General features: G+C 42.5%; 1 protein-coding gene across 4 annotated transcripts in view; it reads right to left on the bottom strand.

Annotated features, from left to right (window-relative positions):
• Positions 1-897: 897 nt before the first annotated feature.
• Positions 898-16,689, bottom strand: part of LOC137656744 (transmembrane channel-like protein 7) — a 65,388-nt gene continuing 49,596 nt past the window's right edge. For all 4 annotated transcript variants that reach the window (XM_068390992.1, XM_068390991.1, XM_068390993.1 and 1 more), the window contains 3 exons: positions 14,886-14,936; positions 4,980-5,044; positions 898-1,319 (listed from right to left, as the gene is read on the bottom strand). In XM_068390992.1, coding sequence (XP_068247093.1) covers positions 5,004-5,044; positions 14,886-14,936 — 92 coding nt within the window. In that variant the 3' untranslated portion in view covers positions 898-1,319; positions 4,980-5,003. The remainder of the gene's footprint in view (positions 1,320-4,979; positions 5,045-14,885; positions 14,937-16,689) is intronic.

The following is a 16,689-nucleotide window of genomic DNA, read 5'->3' as shown; positions in this document are numbered from 1 at the left end:
TCCTGATGGAAGGTTCCTTTAGTAGCTTCCTAAGGGTATATTTGAAGTCAAATATACCCTTAGGAAGCTACTAAAGGAACCTTCCATCAGGACGACATGGCCTGAGCCCAAAAATGACATAACACCAGTCACCTTTCTACTACATACAAAATACCTAAAGATTCAAACAACCATTCAATGAAGCAAACATATTAATACAATTGCAATTCTAAACGCCAACTACGGTACAACAGAAACTTTGTGTTTCTTATATTACAAACCAATTTTAGGTATGTTTTTTTTTCTTCAAGATTTTAGTGTATAAAATATACAAAAAACTAAGATATTCCCTATGAACATTATATCGGAACTTAATGCAATGATACCATTTAAATATAGAGCATACGCCTAGGATGTTTCATGCTAAGGTTCCCAAAAGATCTTGGGAATTTCGAGAATAAATTAGCATGTGTTTATCTTAAAGGTATTCACACTGTGTTAACATTGCCTTAAGGATAATATCTACATTGTGTTTGAAAGTTATAGAGGAAGAAAAGTCCATTAATTTGCAGTGGAATTTTTGTCATATCCAAGAGAGCATTTGGCTATTTTCTTAAAATTTAAAAAGATTACAATGCATTTGTTATAAAATTTATCAAATATCAATTTCAGATAGGAAAAATAGTTTCTTATTTATAGGTAATGAGGTATTGGGAGTCACAGCTTTTGTAGCCTGAGGGACGGAGGGGTGTTCACATAAGATTAAAGGAAGAAGCTGTTCTATGGAAGCTAATCTACACAAGCCCAGTAATATGCTCTATTTAAAGGATATCGCATGCACACACAGAAAGCGAATGGTTTATAGGGAAATGATAAGTTAATGATCTAATCACAGCATCATTACGCCAATTCTTATTATTGCTTACGGTAATTTTACAGGAACTTCTTTAAAATCCATGTAAGGGATCACATGGAAGAATTATGAAGATAGTTGGGTTAATACAAGCAATTATATTGTCCAACAACAAAAATCATTAAAGTTCTTTTATATTGCATCAATAATTTGTGTATATACTGTATATATATTGATTTTATTGCCTCATCCAATAAGAACATAATGTCTTTAAAGCTTTGTACCTTGATGTTACTCATAAAAATTTAAACTATGTCACTAGCCAATATTGCAATCGTAACATTGAATACTCCTTGATTAAAATAGGTAAAATAAGGTAACTGTATAAAAATACTCGATTTTTACAGTAGCACCAATCTGGTAATAAATGGAAGCTTGTTATAGCATGAATCGGGGATTGTGACACTTGAAGTTCCAATTAGATATTCTGTAATGAGAAGAAATTAGGTGTATTTACTTATTGTGCCATTAAGTCATAACTGTGTTGAATGAGGAAAGTATCTAAAATTATTATTTTGAGCCCTGATGATAAAAGCATCTGGTTCTCGTGCAATTTTGAATTATCAAGTTAAACTTTAGCATAAACTAAGAATTCTGTAAGTAAAATACAATTGTGGTATTATTTCTACACATATCAAGAACATAGATCACTTCATGTCATAAAACTTATGTAAGGTTAATGCAAGTGCTATGGAAGATTATAATACTCTTTTTCAGTTGCCAACTTAAATTGATGTACTTGAGAGCAAACAAATTCTCTACAAAAACAGGGCACCAGTTTGTTTATCCTACAATGTCCCATGAAAAATGATTTAGAGACCTGGTATTTAAAGGACATATAGTACTACTGTTATTACTACTACACAAACATAGTATTTAATTCAAGAAAAACCTAATGAAAGTCTAGAGGTCTCCTCTAGAGCATTAGCTTCGTAGCATGTTAGATCCTTCCTTTTGAGGAAGGAGATCCCAGACACCTCTGGTATCGCTCTACAGTTTGTCTTCGAATTTCTTGACCTTCACACAGCTAGCGTCTTTGGAGTAGCTGCGTTTTCTCCAGTCTACCTTCGGAGTCTTCTAAGCGCCTTCCCAAGAAAAGTCCCCCTTCAGTTTCTGTTTCTCCGGATCTTCATGGAACTTCCAGACTCTCCTTCTGCCGCCACTGGGATCTTCAGAGAAGCTGCGTTGCCTCCAGTCTTCCTTCAGAGGAGGAGTTCCTCCCAGGCATTCTTCCCACTTGAAAAGCACTCTTCAGTTTCTGCTTCTCCCAACCGTCATGGCTCTTCTGACTACTCCAAACCATGGAGTTCCAGTCCTCCTTCGGAGGCTCCGAGGGAAAGTCTTCTCTCGGGCACCATTCCCGAGGGAGACTCCCTTCAGTTGCTGCTTCTCCAATTGTCGTGGAACTTCTATGCCTCTAGTTCCCACAAGGAAAAAAAGCTGCTTAGTCTCCAGCTGGGAGGTCCAGTGAGCGAGTGCTTGACCCTCACTACTGTCAAAGAAGAGGTCCTTCAGAGTGCTGCTTTTCGAAGAATGCTCACATAATTGTTTCTCAACCTTAACCATCCATCCTCGTTGGAGGCGGATTGTAGACCCACCTTGTTGACAGTCTACTTTCTCCAGTCTTTTAGGAGATGACTCACCAGTTTTGCCTTCTTTTGGCAGGACACCGGGTGGTGTTGAGCTTCAACCCCTCCGTGGTGTCCTACCTCAACATACAATGAGGTACTGTCTCTTTAGCTTTGCCATCTAGTAGCGAGGACTCGAGTGGCAAGAAGAAAACACAATCAATATTTCAAGCCCATCTTTACCCCCCAAAAAGGAAATGGGATAGTAGACAGACTAGTTGAGCAGGAAGACCTAAGTAATCGGTTCAAAATGGTCTTTGTGACAACCAGTAGCGACAGAGATTCTGACTTGTGGGATTCCCCGACGATAGATCTCTTGGTGACATTGCTGAATAAAAAGCTCCCGATCTACTGCTGTCCTGTTCCAGACCCAGAGGTGGCATTCAGGATGCGTTTCAGCCCCCATGGTACAGCTTCTATACTTACTTTTCCACTGTTCTGCTTATTTCAAAAAGAGTTCTGAATCGAGTAAGAGACACTCCCAACCTTTTGTTAACATTAGCAGCTTCAGGGTGGCTACACATGGAGTGGTCCTCGTACCTTTTGCACCTCCTAACAGAGACTGAAAGAATTGCTAACTACTCCCAACCTTCCACGACAGCCTCACTCCCGGATTTTCTCCAATGCTCTGGAATCTCTTTGCGTTCACGCATGGGGGTTATCCAGCATTTCCTATCTGAGAAAGACATTTCTCAAGTCTTTCTCAAGAGACAGAATAGCAGATGCCTGGATACCTCCAAAAATCCTCAGCAGCTGTCTGCCAGGCCATGTGGGCAATCTTCTTTGGTTGGTGTTGTGGGAAGGGACTCTCTCCTCTCAGAGCCTCTATACCATGGATTGCCGACTTTTTATTTTGTAATACCTCCGAAAGGAGAAACTCTGCTCCATTTCAGTGGTAGAAGGCTATCGCTCGGCATTTAGCCAAATCTTTAGACTAAAGGGAATAGATATTTCTTATTTGGAGGAAAATTATATGCTTATTAGTAGTTTTGAGCAGACCTGTTCTCCAGTTGAGGTGAGCCTCATTCCTGAAACATGATAATGGTGTTACATTCCTTAAAGGGGTTAACCTATGAACCATTGAAGCGACCTTTAGACAAGGACCTCACCTAAGAACCGCGGAGAGAGCTTTTATGCTCGCCTTAGCGTTGGCTAAATGTGTTAGCAAGCTACATGGGCTTTCCTTCAACATTACACATTCAAGGGGATGGAGGCCGGTCTCCCTCTCCTTCATTCCGGTTATGTCACGAAAACTCAGAACCCTTCCGTGCCTGATTCCAGATTCATAGCTTTCAACGCTATGAGTCTTAGGGATAAAGCTAATGATCCTGACCAGCTTCTACTACATCCTGGGAGAGCTAGGACCACAATACCTCGACTAGAGCACTTTTACCTAAGTGCAGAAAGAACCAAGAAGACCTCCAGGAATATGATCACGTTTTGGTTAAGGGAAGTGATCTCTCAAACATGCTCTTCATCCTCCCTGGAAGGATCATGAGTTAGAGCTCACGACGTGAGAGTTATAAGCACTTCTCTGGCATTCAGGAGTAAATTCTCTAAGCAGGGCTGTGGAAGCATCAAGCATCCTTCTCCACCCACTACTTGCGGGATATGACCAAAAGGTCCCTAGACACTCTTACTCTAAGACCTGTTTTAGCTGCTCAGCAGGTGCTATAGATACCTTGGCTCCTCTCACAGGACTAGTACTGCAAGTCAAGGGCTGAAGTTACTTATAAGACTGTGATGAATGTGAAGACTGACTAGCCTTTTCTTTTCCTTTCAATTTTCCCCTAGCATCGTAAGACCTCTAGCTGGACTCGATCTCTCGGTCAGGTAAGCCCCCAACTGCTTGTAGTTATTCCATGATCAAGCATAAGAGTCTTTTCGTCACACTCTTTATGAGGGAAGCAAGCACAAGAGTCTTTTCGTCACACTCCTTACAAGGGAAGCATGATGTAGGCAAGCAATCTCATCATAAGATGGTCTTCAAGTTTCAAAGTTCTCCTGCAGTTCACAAGATGTAAGGAACCCTTACTTTTTTAGGTATCTAAGATGCTCGAGTTTTGGATCCCCAGATTAAGCTTTTAGTCAGTTGGAAAAGGTGACTTCTTCCCATCCAAGGACGAGTCTCCTAAAGTAAAGAATAATGGTTTGTATTTGTGTATGAAAAAATGGCAAATTTTTTTAAGTAATTTGTATTTTTCCTAATCATACAAGCTTGAGTTCTTTACTCAACCCCCCCCCCCCCTCCCCCGGGTAAGTCCCATGCTTCAATCTAAGTGAATTGTCCGTGAGCTGGTGGAGGGGGGGTGGCAATTGCCTCCCCACTGTTAATCAATATTTACCTGTCAGTTATTACACCTCATTCTAATTTTTAACTATAGTGTTTCAACTTGGGTTTGTATAGTTAGGAAAAATACAAATTACTTTCTTTTTACATTGTTAAAACACTTACTTACCTACAAATCTATTAATAGTTGTGATCACTGACTGAACTCGTAGCTTGAAGGCCCTGGACCAAATTCTGCAAGTTAAATGAAACATGAAAAAAATTTTAATCATTAGAATAGGCTCTGGCCCTCACAAAATATAAATGATCAGTCTACAAAGGTAATCTAGAAGTGTTGAACTATTGATTATAAAAAAAGCATAGTTTCTAAATACTAACAGCAGTCCATATGATTTCACTGTGAATCATAACAAATATGTTGAAGTTATGCGAACACTGGACCAAAATATCCTTACCACAAGTCGTCAGCAATATTTCAACAGTACTGTAGTCTGTTAACAATCAAATTAAATTTTTGCGGGGAGGACCAGGGACATGTTCAGTAAATACTTTTATAATAAAATTTATTATTTTAATATTTACCAAGCATCTATTGTACTACAGTATAAGCTTCAAGGCTAACGATCAATCGACTTTAACCCTTTTGCCCCCAAAGGACGTACTGGTACGTTTCAGAAAACTCATCCTTTTACCCCCATGGACGTACTGGTACGTCCTTGCAAAAAACTGCTATTTACATTTTTTTTTTTTGCATATTTTTGATAATTTTTTGAGACTTCAGGCATTTTCCAAGAGAATGAGACCAACCTGACCTCTCTATGACGAAAATTAAGGCTGTTAGAGCAATTTAAAAAAATATACTGCAAAATGTGCTTGAAAAAAAAAAATAACCCCTGGGGGTTAAGAGTTGGAAAGTTCTAAATAGCCAGGGGGTAAAAGGGTTAAGATTAATAATATAGTTACGTAGAGGATTTTATAGGCTGGTCTTAGAGAATAACAACACTACTGTCCCGTGGCCAGATCATTACATATGTCCTCAATTCAATGTTCTTTATTCTCATCTTTTATTTGTGCTGGTATCTAAAGGTGGGATCACATATTCACACATCTTTCTCCCATAAAAAGATTTAAAACCCTTCACTACGAGCCAGCGGATCTACCTTCGGTAGCCATATGCTCTACCAGATTTGTCACTATCGGATATACATGATCACTCACTCTATAATAACCTACATTTCCATGATTATTTGTTTTACTGTGGCCGCGGGGGCATAAAAACAATTAGAATAGCGCCAACGTATCCCTGCATGTCGTAAGAGGCCACTAAAAGGGACGGGACGAGGGGGCTGGGAACCCCTTCTCCTGTATTTACAATCCTGTGAGACATCATCAAAGAGATGGAGCTGGGGGAGAGTGACTGCTCCCCGCACTTTTGTTTGATGTCGGCTACCCCCCAAAACTGGGGGAAATGCCTTGGTATATGTATGTATGTACTGCTGGTTACAAAATTAATTTTTCAAAAATTTGCTTGATGTTCTATTGTATTTCACTCTAAACAACAAAAGTATATTTTCCAATTATTGTGAAGTGATTATAGAATAATTTTTCATAAATTTTTTCTAAATAACGGTAAAGCCCTGTGATTTTATGTGCAAAATAAAAAGTTTATATTCATTGGAATGACTGTTATTCCATAATAACTGCACAATAAATAGCCATCAGAAGATATCAAACCAGCAGTGTGATGATTTTTTGTTAAAAAAAAAAAAAAAAAAAAAAAAAAAAAAAAAAAAAAAAAAAAAAAATACATTCATTGGAGTAACTGTGTTATTCCGTAATAATTCAACGATAAATAGCCCTCAAAAGAGATAAAACTACTCGTCAGTAATAATAGACTTTGCATTATACAGAAAATGTAATGAAAATACTCATTTGTTTCCTTTGGCACAAGAAGTATTCTATAAAAGGGATTTTGACGTAGGAAAAATCTATTTCTGGGCGAGGGACCTGTGCCGCCCAGTGAATAAGCTCCATTTAGCACTTATTCTTAGGTAATTTACTGCTAAATATACCAGAGAAAAAATGTAAAGGAGTGCTAGGTTAACTAGCTCGCTCACCTATTGGTGTCGGTATAAAATTGGGCGTATAATCCAGAGGTCCCGCACTATTTAGATTTATCCACGACAAATACCCCAATAGAGGAGAGCCGTTCAACCTCACTCGGCACCACCAACTCTGCATCCGCTCAGAACCCAACTCCTTAGCACCCAAAGTTTGGGGACTCCAAGGGAGAGGAGCTGGGAGGGTTCACTGGGCGGCACAGGTCCCTCGCCCAGAAATAGATTTTTCCTACGTCAAAATCCCTTTTCTGGGCTCGAACCTGTGCCGCCCAGTGAATATGTACAAGAGAAATGTCACCAAACTTGCAAAATAAAGGAAAAGACATAAGCGTAAGGGAAAAACAAGTTGCTTTAATCAGAGATGAGTGCCAAAAATAAATATAAGGGTATCTTAAAATGAACATAAATCCACTTGGTAGAACAATTGACAAAATAAGGTAAGGTATAATAATGCCGTGAGTGATAACATATACAGATACTCAGGAGTTAAAAATTTACAAATATAATAACAGTATTCAGGTGCGAGACCAACGAATACAAATAGGGTATAAATGAGGCAGGTAAGAGGGAGAGATAAAGAGACAAGGAATTAACCTGTGAGTTACCTGGGAGTAACTACGCTCCCTGCAGCTACTGTAGAAAATTTTAAGGCTTCTAAATGTTTAAGGTAGTGTTTCTTGAACACTGATGGTGATTTCCACCCTGTATACCTGGAAAGGTCCGTAAAATTCATGTGGTGAAAAAAATTCACCGAAGTAGCAACCGCTCTGATATCATGTGCAAGAGGAAAAGAGTCAGGGCTAGCTTGTTTAATAAAATACAAAATTTGTTGCCTGATCCCTTTAATGGTAATGGTACCACCTTGTTCTCTAACGAATAGAGACCCCGAGGAGATAGAGGAGGTCCGGGATAAATAAGACCTAAGAGTAGTAACAGGGCACAGAGACGGATCTTGTGTGAGAGGGACGATTTTCCAGGAGGACCATCTGTTCTGAGGGTCTTCGTTCTTAGCCAAAAAGAATTTGTTAGGTGAAAGAAGGACCTCTCCCGAAGGAAGGAACTCAATATGACCCGGGTCTCTCGACAAGGCTGCCAGTTCAGAAATTCTTGCCCCGGAAGCCAAGCTCACCAGGAAAAGCGTTTTCCTGAGAAGGGGAATGTAATCACACGAACTGTTAATGGTGTCAGAAGCCAATTTGAGTACATCATTAAGGAACCAGGTCACCGGGGTAGGACGAGTAACCGGTTTCAGTCTGGCACAAGCTTTCGGAATTGAAGCTAACAAAGAGTCGGTTAAGTCTATGTTAAAGCCCACTAGGAAGATCTTTTTCAAAGCAGATTTAATAGTGGTGATAGTATTGGCTGCCAGACCTGATTCTAATAAAGATCTAAAGAAAGTGACTGTAAGGTTCAAATTCATACAGAGCACGTCTGAGTCTATCAAAAATTTTGCCAACTTTTTAACCGCAGAGTCATACTGGCGGATGGTGGAATCCCGTTTATCTGATTCTAGGAACAGGGTGTTTTGAGGATCAATATTGGCACCATGCATGGCCGCAAACTTCATAAAGTCCATAAAGTTAGGGCGCTCTGAATGTTTGAGAAAGCGTACACAACGCGTGTTTGTACTATCTGAGACAGAACCGGATTGGGTATCGGGTGAGGATATAGTCTCAACTCTCGCAGGAGAGGATACCAGTTGCTCTTGGGCCAGTTGGGAGCGACCAAGGCTACTTGTCCCTTGAAGGATCTCAGTTTGTCTAGAACTTTCAGTAAAAGATTCACCGGGGGAAAAAGATAAATCTTTTCCCAGATGTCCCAATTCTGTGACATGGCGTCTGTGGCGTAAGCCTGAGGGTCTAGATTGGGAGCCACATATACTCTCAATTTGTGGTTGGACTCTGTGGCGAAGAGGTCCACTTGGAGACCGGGAACCCGAGAGAGAATCCACTGAAATGACTTTGGATCGAGTGACCATTCCGATTCTAGAGGGGAGGTCCGGGACAGGGCGTCTGCCACTACATTCCGGACTCCCGCCAGGTGGACAGCTGAAAGATGCCAACGGTTCAAGGCTGCTAGGGAGAATATGGCTACTAGAACATGGTTCAGAGGCCCTGACTTTGACCCGCCTCTGTTGAGGCAGCGGACCACCACTTCGCTGTCGAGGACCAGACGAAGGTGTTGTCTCTTGGGTAGAGCGAGACGTTTCAGGGTTAGAAGAACTGCCATGGCTTCCAGCACATTGATGTGAAATTGGCAGAACAAGGGAGACCAAAGACCTTGAACTTTCTGGAGTTGAGAATAGCCGCCCCAACCTGAAAGGGATGCGTCCGTGTGAATGATTAACTTCAGAGGCGGAAATCGAAGGGGAACTGACTTTGACAGACTGTTGGCTCTTGTCCAAGGAAGAAGTCTTTCCCGTAGAATGGGAGGAAGGCGGACTTTCCTGTCCCGGAGCTTCCGGTTCGCCCTCGAACGCCAGACACGATTGATATCTTTCAATTTTGCCTTCAGAAGAAGATCCGTCACTGAGGCAAACTGAAGGGACCCCAGAATCCTCTCTTGGAGTCGTCTGGAACTTACTTTGTCTTTGAGAAAGCGTTTGGTGTTCCTTGTAATCTCTAACCTCTTGGGTTTGGGAAGACACAGAGTATGAGATATAAGATCCCATTGCAGGCCGAGCCATTGGAACTTTGATTTTGGAAGAAGACGGGACTTCTTGAAGTTGGTCTGGAAGCCTAGAGATTGAAGATATTGGATGACTTTGTGAGTGGCTTTTAGGCAATTTTGGGAGGTGTCTGACCAAATGAGCCAGTCGTCCAGATAGGCTACTACTTGAATCCCCTGATTTCTGAGTTCCTGAACAGCGACTTCTGCTAACTTTGTGAAGATCCTTGGGGCGATGTTGAGCCCGAAAGGCATCACCTTGAAGGAGTAACTTTTGTCCCCTAAGCGGAAGCCTAGATACGGACGGAAGTGTCTCGCTATCGGGGCGTGATAATAGGCGTCTGTAAGATCGATAGAGGTGGTGACGGCCCCACGGGAAGTAAGGTCCGCACCTGCGAGACGGTAAGCATTCGAAACTTGTCGCATTGAATGGACAAGTTGAGAAGGGATAGGTCTAGAATCACTCTTCTCTTGTCTGAATCCTTCTTCGGGACAGTGAACAGCCGACCCTGAAACTTCAGGTGTTTCGTTTCTTGTATGGCGTTCTTTTGTAAAAGATCCTGGACAAATTCGACCAGGTCCGGAGTGGAATGTTGATGGAATTTGTTCGGAGGAGGCCCTTGAATCCAACTCCACCCCAGTCCCTTGGAGATGATACTGAAAGCCCAGGGACTGAACCTCCATTTGTTGCGGAAGGCATAGAGCCTCCCCCCTACCTGCTGCACCTCAGTATTGGTTTGAGGAGTTGCCTCCACGTCCGCCTCGGAAGTTCTTTCCCCTGCGAAAGAATCTTCCCCTGCCTCTATTCTGGTTAGAACCACGGTGGTAGCCTCTACCTCTACCATAACTCTGGGAAGAGCTATGAGCCTCGTAAGACTGGTTAAAGGCAGGAGAAGTGGCGGAGGCACCAGAAAGCTGGCTCTTAGGGAGCAGAACGGTGACAGTCGTCCGAAGGAGCCTGAGAGGTGGAAGGCTGTGCAGGGGCAACAGGAGATGGGGGAAGAGGCAGCCGGAAGTTGGACGAACCACTCTGCTGTTGCCTGAACTGGGTGGAGGTATATGGACGAAGCTTCTTCCTACCCCGAGCTTGATAATTTGCGGGGTCATATTTGCGTTTAGGAGTCAAACCCCAACGGGCTTTAAGGCTCTGATTGACTCTAGTGGCCTCCGCCAAGACTTCCTCTACGAGATCCTCGGGGAAGAGATTTGAACCCCAACAGGAGGACCGGATGAGCTTATTAGGTTCATGCCTAATAGTCGCCTCAGCCAGGACATGTTTGCGACATCTGCGTTTAGCAGTAGCGAAGTCATACAGGTCATAGTATAAAGATTGTAACGTAGCCTTGTTGAGAGACTTAAAAATACTCTCAGTATCGTAAGTCAAGGCTATCGACTCCGTGGATGTGGCCAAGTTCAGAGTACGGCCAACACGTAGGCGGGAATCATACTCCTGTTTAATGAGGGATTCCGGGAGACGGGGAAGCCTCTCACTAAACATTACTGAGGCACAGTCTGCTGCTAGCTTGCCAGAGGTAAAGGTGGTATGGACGTTGTCCCAACACTCAATGCCTGAAGGAAGAAGGAGGGAGATTGGATCCACCTCTCGGATGGGAGGCAAGGGCTTCTCCTCCAGAGCATATTGGAAGGCAAGCTCTGCTACCTTATTGACGCATGGAGTCAAGGTGTTCTTGTCCATTAAGAACATTGTAAAAGAGCTTTTATAAGGCGTCAGCATGGTGTTGGTGCAGCCGATGTCGTTCAGAAATCTGGCCCAAACAGATTGGGCTTGCTCTTTAGGGAAGATGACCGTCTCTTTGGGGACCTTGTCCAACCGAACCAAAGCTTCCTCGGTAAGCCTGGCATAACCATGAAATGGAAATGCCAGACCAGGAGGAAAGAATTCAAAGTCCTCTAGAGGACGAGTGCCAAGGCCCTCCAAAGTTAACATTCCGTCTGAGAACGGGGAATGAAGAGCCATACGCCAAGGGTTATTCTTGGCAAACGGCGGGAGCTTAGAGGCATCCGGGATGAGAAAGCTTTGGACTCTCTCCGGAGCTCCTTGCTCTAAAGCCCCAAGTCTCTGACCGATGTTAGAGAACATCGTGTCCATCTTAGACTGCATCTCTGAAACCAACTTAGCCTGCATCTCCGACACGATGCGAAGCATGGCTGATTCGGAAAGGCCCGGGCTAGCAGCAGGAGGGGCGGAATGAACTCCCGGGTCGTGAGACTTAGAGGAGGAACCAGAAGCCTTTGATGACAGGTTTGTATTTTGCTTAGAGCTATGGGAAGTCTTGTGAGGCTTACGAGCTTTAGGTAAGGTTCTAGATGTAGACTTATCCTTAGGGGGAACCGGGTATGATCGTTGAGACGAATCACGGTCCCCAGAAAAACCATGAAAGGAAGAGCGATCAGATGAAGAAGAAAGAGCGGGGCTGAGGATAGGAATCTCAGCGCCGGAAACACCTGCCTCACTTACCACCCTACCTGTATCCGGCTCGTCCAATAACATTGGTTCAACGTCCAGGTTCATGGAGGCAACATTGTCCTCCAGATCTCCGGGGGCGTCCGACGGATCTTGTTCTGGATCGATGAGACCCGTTATGGTGGCATCAATGTGGGCAATGATGGGAGCTGCCACATGCCTAGCCACAGCGGCTGAAGACTTGGCGTTGGGGTAAATCATAGAGCAGTAGTCCTCAGATAGGACGTAGGGCCGCTTGGACTTCACATTCCGGGCAACACCACCAACCCACACTTTCAGTGTGGCCCGAGCCGCAGACTTTTGCTCCGGGAATGCCTGAAATAATAGTGGGAATTATAAAAGGGAAGACTCCCAATGGTCCTTCAAGACCATAGAGATCTTACTAATAGTGTATGTATACCCAAAAAAGGTAAGATAAATAAGAAGGCAACATAGCCAACGGGACTCACCGAGTCAGATCCAAGGGTAGTGATAAGGTCGAAACAAACCACACAGTTATCCGGGTGCCATACCACAACGTCTTCCAGTTGAACACCACAGAGGGCGTGAGATCGGCAAACGGAGTGGCCACAAGGCTGATGCAGAACAGCTGCACAGGCCGGCGTCTGACAATGCACCATCTATAAAAAGAATAGTATATGAGAAACTGTAATTCCCTTAAGTAGGGGCGGGTCCGGAGGACCCGGGCCTAACATAGGTCTAACACAAGATTAGAGCTTAACTGTAATATTCTTAAGTAGGGGCGGATCCGGAGGACCCGGGCCTAACATAGGTCTAACACAAAATTAGAGCTTAACTGTAATATTCTTAAGTAGGGGCGGGTCCGGAGGACCCGGGCCTAAACATAAGTCTAACTTAAGACTAAAGTATAGCAATCCATTCCGGTCGAGCCGTGAGCATAAAAAAGGATGCAACAACAAGGAATTAAGACACATGGTGTCTGATTTCCCGGGGCGGGGATAAGCCCCGGGCCGGGAAATAAAAGTATATCCAAAACCAATTCGTATAGGGACTCCGGGGTAGTGATCTGTCATATATAATCATCATATATAATCATAGGAACTGTATAAAATAATAGGGGGGCGGAACTGTAGCTAAGAACCGCCAACCGAACCCAGAGGGTTTCGTATAACATAAGCCAGTGTGATAAATGAATATAAAATAGGGTGCACCGGGATCCAACTCTGTTGACCGGTGGCCAACCAGACTAGACAGAGACGAACCCGCCGGGACACCCGGAGGACAAAGTCCATAAACACTGAACTACCCCCTCTAAAAGGAGGGAAGGCAACGGTCCCCTAGTGGAGGGGGGGGGAGAAGCCTAGCCGCCCACCTAGCGAGAGGGGGAGCGTGGGGGAGGATCACGTGATACGAGGCAGCAGGGCTACCAACTGACGATCCCCAACCAGACAGATCAAACGGAGTAATAGCACAAATATTCATTATAATAGTGATAGCGTTGAAAATTATATAAATAAACACATAGAAATTTTTGGGCAAGGCATGCAACATAATAATTAAATCACAAAAGACACACCTGATGGCTTAAAAATAACATTGCCGCCTAGCAACGAAGGTCGGCAGCCATAACGATACGTAAATGATATCGGCCCTAAAATTGAACCACGAGGGTTCTAAACGCTAAATAATGAATATCCACAATAACAAATAAAATTTAATAATAAAAATAATACACATAGTAACACCGCGAGTGAAACTAAAAGCTCTCAAAAACAGGAGTACCAACTGTAGTGGAATCAAGCAAGATCGATATGAACGAAGAGAATAAACTCCTATAATTTAAATATTAAACGATCTAGGTTGCTCAAAACACAGTAAAACCAAGCTTGGTACTTAACTTAGACGGTGTCTCCTGGGAAACCGACGAAGAAGCCATAATCCAATGGAAAATAATAAAAAACGAGAGCACAACAAAAAAGCGGGTTACCACACAAGGCGTGCTAAAAGGAGTTGGGTTCTGAGCGGATGCAGAGTTGGTGGTGCCGAGTGAGGTTGAACGGCTCTCCTCTATTGGGGTATTTGTCGTGGATAAATCTAAATAGTGCGGGACCTCTGGATTATACGCCCAATTTTATACCGACACCAATAGGTGAGCGAGCTAGTTAACCTAGCACTCCTTTACATTTTTTCTCTGGTATATTTAGCAGTAAATTACCTAAGAATAAGTGCTAAATGGAGCTTATTCACTGGGCGGCACAGGTTCGAGCCCAGAAAGTAATGTATAATTTTTGGGCTTAGGCCATGTCGTCGTGATGGAAGTTCCTTCGAAGGTAGCTTCCTAGGTATATTTGACCTACAGTGATATATCCCAGAGAATTTACCAAAGGTATCCAGAATTCTAACTCCTGGAGCGAATATCCCTTAAAATTTTACGCAGGGATATCGCGTAATATCAGAGGACGTATTCTTGACACGTCTCATGGCTATCTACGCCCCCAATAGAGCTTTCACTTCGAGGGGAAAGAGAGGCAAGAATAAGGAGAGTCGTTACAGAGACATTGCTCTCGACGCTCCCTACTGCTCTGCAAATAGTGCGGTAATCCACCACCGTGAGGTGTCACCGTCATTCTTTCTATCGTAGCTTCGCTTGACCAGTGTTTTTCCTGTTCTCTCGTGCTATTTTGGATGACTAAAGATATTCCTGAGAGACTGATTGACTGATGGACCAAATGACTTTTTCCTAAAATTAACTGTAAATAATTTCTAGAATGAAGCAAGGACTCTTAACCACTATTCTCCCATGTTGAGCTAAAAAAATGAATTAAATATAGTACTAACTTACCTCCACCATTTCCAAAGAATCTCTGACCCATCCCTTCGTCAGCTGGATGTACTGGAAGATAATAATTGCATGTTACGACCTCAGCATTTTGGATAAGCTTAAAGAGATTTCATATAAAGAAACATAGTTTATGAGTTTGGTGATTGCTCTTTAATTTGCTACAAAGCTTCTCTAACAACTGAAATATGTAAATTTCAACCATGCTTTTCTAAAAAGCACAATAAAACTGCCTACATGCATGGCACTAATAAGAATAAACTTTTTTATTCCAGAAATCACCATATACTTACAGATACAGATACTGGGCAAATTCAGCTTCACTAATTAACATTTCATATCTTATGAGAAAAAAACATCCTTAACTCTTAACCCTTTTACCTCCAATGGACGTACTGGTACGTTTCAAAAAACTCATCTCTTTACCCCTATGGACGCACCGGTACGTCCTTGCAAAAAACTGCTATTTACATTTCATTTGGATATTTTTGATAATTTTATGAGAAACTTCAGGAATTTTCCAAAAAAACGAGACCAACCTGACCTCTCTATGACAAAAATTAAGGCTGCTAGAGCAATTTTTAAAAAATATATTGCAAAATAAGCTTGAAAAAGAAAACACCAGGGGGTTAAGGGTTGGAAAGTTCCAAATAGCTTGGGGGTAAAAGGGTTAAAGCTTTATATAAGAGTACAGCACATTCATAAAAGTTTTTGCAGTCTACAGACATGTCTCTCACTCAGAACAGACTATCCATAAGTAAAAAAAAAGAAAATATAGTGAAAAAAAAACGAATGAATATTACACAGAAAAATTATACATAATTGCATATGTAACTAAATAATGGGTTTGTAACTTGTAAGGATAAATTAATAACTTAATTTTGGTGACCATGTGCAGAATTCTACAAATACATAACTAACCTTAATGTAGCATTATATAACCACACGGTATCCCCCGATTCTGAATCTCCAAAGTAATAAGCAGCTTGTGGGGGAAACAACGAAGCATATAATCTTAGTATGAGCAAAGTTTATCAAAGATTCTTCAAAATAATATCACAAATTCTAAGTAATTTGTATTTTTCCTAACATACTTACCGAGAACTACTTTCTTAGGAGTACCTGGAATCTCCTCTTATCCGACCAGAGTTTTGTGTAGTTTACCCTACTTCCGTTTTCTGTGAGGACTACCTCAGGCGGAAGGATACGTGCCCTGAGGCTAATCCCGAGTCAGGCCGCGTGCTAGCTTGGGTCTCGACCCTCAGTTAGTTCTCTGGTCGCGTCGTGATATCTCGACGCTCTCCTTATCTCAGTGCGACTCTTTGTGTCCCCGACTCTTGTGTCCCGCATGTTTCCCACGTGTATCGCTGTGCTCTCCCTTGTGTTCTCGCGGTATCGCTTGATAACCTTGTGCCTTCCCTTGTGTTTCCACGTGTGATCCTTATCCTTTTATCCTTTCCATTGTGTTTCTGTGTCTTGCGGTGTTGTGTTAGTGCGTGATGGAGCATCCCCGCATAGGAATTTTAATAATTTAGACCTTTTTTTTTATACCTGTAAATCACACTGCTAATGTCTTTGAAGGATGAACTTGTTGACCTCATACTATACTGAAAATTTCTGTTTCCTCTCAACTCCTACTTTCCTCTGCGGGACAAGCTCTGGTGTGCATCTGGATTTTCAGAAGTCCCGCTTTGCAGTATGTGATTTTATACTATTAAAAGTCCTTTTTTTTTATACCATTAAAAGTCCTTGTAGAACTCTAACTAGATACATAAAACCACATAAAGCGGAGAAGGAAATAGCGCTG

The sequence above is a fragment of the Palaemon carinicauda genome, chromosome 17 (assembly GCF_036898095.1).
Source record: "Palaemon carinicauda isolate YSFRI2023 chromosome 17, ASM3689809v2, whole genome shotgun sequence".
Classification (NCBI taxonomy): domain Eukaryota; kingdom Metazoa; phylum Arthropoda; class Malacostraca; order Decapoda; family Palaemonidae; genus Palaemon; species Palaemon carinicauda.
Note: the sequence above shows the minus strand (reverse complement) of the source record. Positions and strands in the feature narration are given on the sequence as shown.